The sequence below is a fragment of the Sinocyclocheilus rhinocerous genome, unplaced genomic scaffold (assembly GCF_001515625.1).
Source record: "Sinocyclocheilus rhinocerous isolate Xijiao unplaced genomic scaffold, SAMN03320098_v1.1 scaffold4890, whole genome shotgun sequence".
NCBI classification, from domain to species: domain Eukaryota; kingdom Metazoa; phylum Chordata; class Actinopteri; order Cypriniformes; family Cyprinidae; genus Sinocyclocheilus; species Sinocyclocheilus rhinocerous.
The window spans coordinates 2,528-8,713 of NW_015650028.1; the positions used below are offsets into that span (position 1 = coordinate 2,528).

Below are 6,186 nucleotides of genomic sequence, written 5' to 3' on the forward strand. Positions count from 1 at the left end.
AAGTGCTAATTGGGCATTGTGTGGGTCTAGTAAACAAACAAAGCAGACATACTTTCCATTTGAGGTTAAGAAGACTGTGAGAACTTTATAAACATGAAGGTGTTGGAAAAACACTGCACTCGTTTCACAGTTAAACCTCCTCTGTAGACAAAGGTGAGAGTCGTTGGTTGATGGTTGTCAAGTGCCAAACCCAGTGGAACATGTTTCTGGTTTTGGTTTAGCACTTCAGATGAGTTTAGTTGAAAATAACACTTCACAGTGTTATTTTTTTTACTTAACAAATTGCAAAGTATGTATAACCAGCTAAACAACTTTCTCGTAGAATATTAAGAATGACATACTCAAAAACAGACACAAAGACATATATTTGTAGGTTAACTATAAGGCTCAACCGTGTTCTCGGGGGTGTTTCTCATAGTTAATTTTAGTTTTTAGTTTTAATTTAGAGTTTTATTAATCCCATTGGGGCAATTAGTTCAGACTTTCATGGTGCTTCACATACTCAAAATACACCAAATACATACAAAATATGGGAAAGAGAGAAAGAGAAAGATAAAAAAAGAAAGTAAAACAAATAAATAAAATAAATGTAATTTCAGACCAAGTTGTAGTGTGTTATAAATATCATTATTTTATAATTATATACTATTTATGTATTGTGAAACTAACTTAATTTAATGTCGATATAATAATATAAGGTATTAAAGGCAGTCACGTCAATATAAAACTACAAAATAAGTACATTTGAAGTAAAAGAATAACATTCTTCCATCTAGAAAATATTTTTGCCGTTTACTTGCAAACACAACACGTTTTATTTCTGATTCCTATTTGAATACCAAAATATACTCACAGATATTTTCTCAAAATATAAATTAAAAAAGCCCAGCAGACAAACACTTCGCACTTACATTTAGTTAAAACACAAAGGCAAAAAAAAAAAAAAAAGCCCTGAGTGCTGAGTTCGAGAAAAGTAGGTTGACTAGCCACAACATTTCACACTAACATACCTAACCACATTATAAGCATTTAACTGATTATGTTTATTTTTTTAAATACAGATTCATTTATACAGGTATTAATTAAACTATTCTGACAAAATAAACAGTCCTTTGTATCTTATAAAAATGAATCTCTTCTCAGTCCAACAGCACTGAAAACACAACTGCAGGCTTCACAAAAAAATAAATATTGTGCACACTCTCCATCCCCTCTCATACATATATTAGCATCTACAACCACTTACAAAAGTTTCCACCAGATATGGCTTACGACAGCTATTTCAAAGAGAAGCAGGGGTTTTCAAAGTTTTTAATGCCGCTGACTCGCAAATATAACGACTCTATTACAAGACCCACTAAATACAAAGTCTGGTACATATTTTTATGTATAAAACATTCAAACAACAATTATGGAGTGAAAGAAAAAGTGTCTACTTAATATTTTCCAGGTAATATTTTCTACTAATTATTAGAGTACTCTCAGATATATACATAGAAAGAAATACAAAACTGTAACTGTCAATTCAGTAAAATAATTGTGATCTCATTACTTCCAACCAGTCTTTAGAAAGCAGATTGAAATACTACTAACATTAAATCTAGTCGACTTTAAAATATTTGACATTTTTACAGTATTTTTTTTCTGAACTTACGCCAGATTCAGACTCACCATTTCAGAGTTGAACATCTTGAAAATGTGAACAAAAGAAGTATAAAATCAATCATACTCATGCATTCATGACTTCGGCAGGCTTAGAGCAGCATAGGTGCTGTTGATTTGGCTGGACCGAATATTTCTACGCAGCTTGGAAAAGTCCACCGTGGCGTACTGAAAGAGCAATATTAGCATGAATCAAAAAATGAACCCAAAATGAAGTGTTATAGAATGCAATTGTACATACCAGCAAGAATCCTCAATAATTATCAAGACAGAAATGAATTTTATTTATAATGTTTTCACATATTCTTACATGTAATTGGTCCTGATGCGGTTCCATAACTTGCATCTGCTGTAGATCAGCGTTAAGTTGTTCTGATTGTTCTGCTGACCTTCTGTTTCCAACAACAAAAACCTTTACCAGTCCTAAAAATGGTTTCATATTCAATATTTATATGTATATCACATAAATGGCACAATAATAATGAAACAGTCAAAAGCCTAAATGAAGAATATTTACATATTTAATTAACTTCAGCTGACAATGGAGTAAATGGAGAAAAATATCTCACCGACCACCACAATAACCAGAAGCCCATTCATCAGTCCAAATATGATGATAATAATCTTCCATTGTGTCTGATTCTGCTCGAAATACTCAGTCACTGTATGATTGTGACACTCAGTTACAACAGTTAGTTGAGTTGATTCTGTAATAAAAGTGTCCAAAGTCTGTTACTGTAAAAATGCTATTGTTAGGCTACATATTTGTATCACTGAAAATACTGATAATTTATACTGGAAACACTTAAAGTTTATACTTCAATAAGCAAATACTTAAGGTTTTATGTTTGAGTCATTTTTTGCAGTGATTAACATGTTTCTGGCATGCTTTTTACTTCTCAAACAACTATATCGGAAGATGTACCCATGTCCATATTCCAGGATGACAATACCAAGAGTCTTTGGACCCAAATTGTGAAATAGTGGTTCAGTGAGCATGAGGAATAATTTTCATGTATGAATTGGCCACCACAGAGTCCTGAGTTTAACCCTTGAAAGTCTTTAGGATGTGCTGGAGTCGACTTTACAGAGTGGTTCAACTCTCTCATTGTCAATATAAAATCTCTGCAAAAATAAATGCAACTGATGGAAATAAATGCTGTGATGTTGCATATTGTCAAAACAATGCCACAACAAAAGCACAATGTTATTACAACGTTAAGGTGATCCAGTTAAATATTAGAGTGCGTTTTGGACAGGCCATGTAAAGTTAACTACAGCACATCCCAAAGACTTTCAATAGGGTTCATTTTAGGACTCTGTGTTGGCCAATTTTTCCCAATTTAAACCTCATAAATCTTGACATTGACATTGTCATCCTGGAATATGTTAATGTACGTTATGTATGTGTACGTTATCTGTCATGGTTGTTTAAGAAATGTAAAGCTATGCATCAGTTAGCGTTAAAATAATTGTTGCCAATATGGCAACATGCCAGAAACACATTAATCACTGCAACAGTAATCTAATCCTAAAATCTCACGAAGTTGCTTATGTCAATCCAGACAGCACTTTTTTTTTTTTTTTTGGTCAGGCAGTGTATTGTAATTTATGAATATCACATTATTTAAAAATATAAGAAGTTAGTATAAGCAGTGATCATAAATATACCTTAATCACTAAAGGAATAGTTGAACTTACCATTGAAGTATATTCTGGTGCTGTTGCTGAGTTTTGGAGGTGTGCGTGTGTTCATACAGTAATAAACTCCTAATTCATCAGCAGTCACATTATTAATAACCAGACGATGTTTAAACTGCACTGAATATTTCTTTCTGAATGTATTATTCAAGTAAAAAGGTGATTTTGTAGCTGACATTGATCGTAGAATCACTGTTGGAGGATCTGCTGTTTTCAGTAAAATCCAATAAACCTCATTTTCATCAAGATCACAGTTTATGCTCACATTCGATCCCAGATCAGTTTGTAGATCTGCCACTCCATACTGACAACAGATTAATACATCTATAAGATAAAAAAAATAAAAAATAACATTACCCACGTAAAACCCCCAGAATGCTTAATATAAAATTAGAATTTTAAAACATTTACAAAGCATGCAAATATATTATCATGTAATAAACTCACAGAGCTGAAGCTGAATTATCTTCATGTTGCTGCAGTGAATAAAATGTTTCAAAATGAATCTGCTTCTCACCACACAACATTGAAGAATCTACTGCAGCTCTGAAGCAAAGACAGGAAGAAAAAAAAAACTTCCCACATCAAGCAGAGGAAGTCAAAGTCAAATTTTCTCTGACCACTTAATCCCGCCTCACCATCAACACTTCGTTAAGTTAAGCATGTTTGATATTTGATCATTCAGTTTTTCGCAGTCGCTTTGGTACATTTCTCAGATCACAATTGAAATTCTCAAAACTATTGTTTAACCTCCACACCATCTAGTTACTTATGCACATCATAAAAGCAATTTCACAATTTAACAAATTGCCAATGCTTTAGAAAATGCTTGTACTGATTATGTTAAACTGCTGCACTGTAAATCCTCAAACAGTGTTATATGTACAGTTCTGCCTAACACCGTGTCTACACCTGACACATGCGGTGCAACGCGGCAAAATACTGTAGAACCCTTTATAATCAATGATGATGTCTACACTGGATACGGCCTCGTTCTATTTATGACGTACTGACACAAAGTTCAAATGATTTGCAATGGTGAATTTGTCGTGTCCAGTGTAGACAGCCTCAAGCTGTTGCGGCATGACCTGACAACTGACTCGTTTGGTGTAGACACAGTGTAATGTTGTGTCCTGTCACCCAGGTTGGTCTTGTTTTTAGTTTGCTGAAGATCCTGACAATCATGTGGTGTGGTGTGTGTGTGTTTGAAGGTTGCTGTCTGGATCCTTAAACTTTGGATGCTCATTCTCCAATTTTTATCATTTGCTGTGACCAAATGGTGGGAATTCTTTGTCCCCGTTTCATGTGCTCTTGTGTTGTGTTGTGTTTTGTTTTGAGTGTATAACTTTTGGTCTTGTTCACTGGCCATGTGTCTCTGTGTCTTGTTCATTGTGAGCACATGGTCTGGGGGTTTGTTTCCTCCATGCGGTCTTGTCTAGCCTTATGTGCTTTGTTGAGTGCCTGGCCTGTGATTGTGTTCACTGGCCATGTGTTCTTGTATTATCATGGCTGTTGTCAGCATATGGTTTCTGTCATGTTTGTTTCTTTGTGCCATGTGTTCGTCTGCCTAATATCTTGACCCCAGCACCTTGTTAATATTAGTTCATTTTCCCTATTCATCTATAGGGTGTTTCCTGTGTTTGCCTTTCTAGTTTTGTATTTTTCCTTTGTGTTGTAAAAGGGCCATAAATTGTCCTATTTTATAATTTTAATTATAAAAATTCTCAACAATAAAAATGAGAAAGCATCTGATCATAGCGATATTGATATGTTTGAACAAGTTCTGCAATTCAGCACTCCAGTCGAGTCACAAAACGTTTATTTGTACAGTATACCACTTTATAGAATAGACTGCTTTAAATCAAGAAGCTTCGTCCCTAGTGGGACGTAAGGCATCAACGATTTGTTTCCACTTGGCTTGATTATTTGCAGCGTACTGTGACAGCATACTGTCCCATCTCCTTCAGTTCTGCCATCACTGTACATCTCCACGTTGTTTTTGGTCGCCCTTATTTTCTTGTGCCCGTTGGTGTCCATCTCAAGGCAATCTTTGGAATTCAGTCCTGGTCCATTCTGAGGACATGTATAAACCATTGGATGTGATGGCGTTTGGTCTCAATGACTACGCTATGGCTCTTTGTTCTCTTGTACAGATCTTCATTGTTGATCTTCATAGGCCAGTATATGTGACATATCCTCCTAAGGCATCCATTGTGGAAGGTGCTGATCTTGTTCATGTCACCTTTAGTAGCTCACCAACATTCTGAGCCATACAGCAAGACTGTATTGACAAAGCTGTTGTACAGACATAATTTGTGATGCTGTATTGCCTAGATTTCCAGACCTTGTTTAGTCTGAAGTGAAAGCCCCTCTAGCTTTTTCGAGCCAGTTTATGTCTTTTTGTGTTTTGCAATTAGAACTACAACTTAAATTTCAACTAGGACTGCAAGCAGTACTGCGGGGCCAAGCCCCTGATGGGGCTGTAGCACAGTGCAGTGCAGGAAGAACAAAAACAGCACAAATATAATGCACATTAAAAAAACAGATAGGTTCAGAAGTACAGAAGTTCAAAAAATAAAAGAAGTTCAGATGAGAATGAACAAAAACACATTTCTGATTCAAGATGAACACACATGGAAAATCCAACGTCTGGAACAGAAGCAACTTTTGCACCACTTCAGGCCACAGTACCTCTTGCGGTCTGGGCTTGTGCCACAGTGGATTCGAACCCACGACCTGAAAGGTTCAGGGCCAGTGGCTTAGCAGAGTGCGCCACTCAGTTGATGCATTTTCAACAGGCTGCCAAAGAAAGGTTTAGGTGTG

General features: G+C 35.6%; 1 protein-coding gene across 1 annotated transcript; it reads right to left on the reverse strand.

The window, feature by feature from the left end:
* Window positions 1–1,737: 1,737 nt before the first annotated feature.
* On the reverse strand, window positions 1,738–3,835 carry LOC107711444 (uncharacterized). The gene is made up of 5 exons (XM_016516433.1): window positions 3,811–3,835; window positions 3,364–3,687; window positions 2,232–2,369; window positions 1,973–2,085; window positions 1,738–1,830 (listed from the first exon to the last, which is right to left on the reverse strand). Exons 1-5 carry the CDS (start codon window positions 3,833–3,835, stop codon window positions 1,738–1,740), a joined length of 693 nt encoding a protein of 230 aa, XP_016371919.1.
* Between the last annotated feature and the right edge of the window lie 2,351 nt (window positions 3,836–6,186).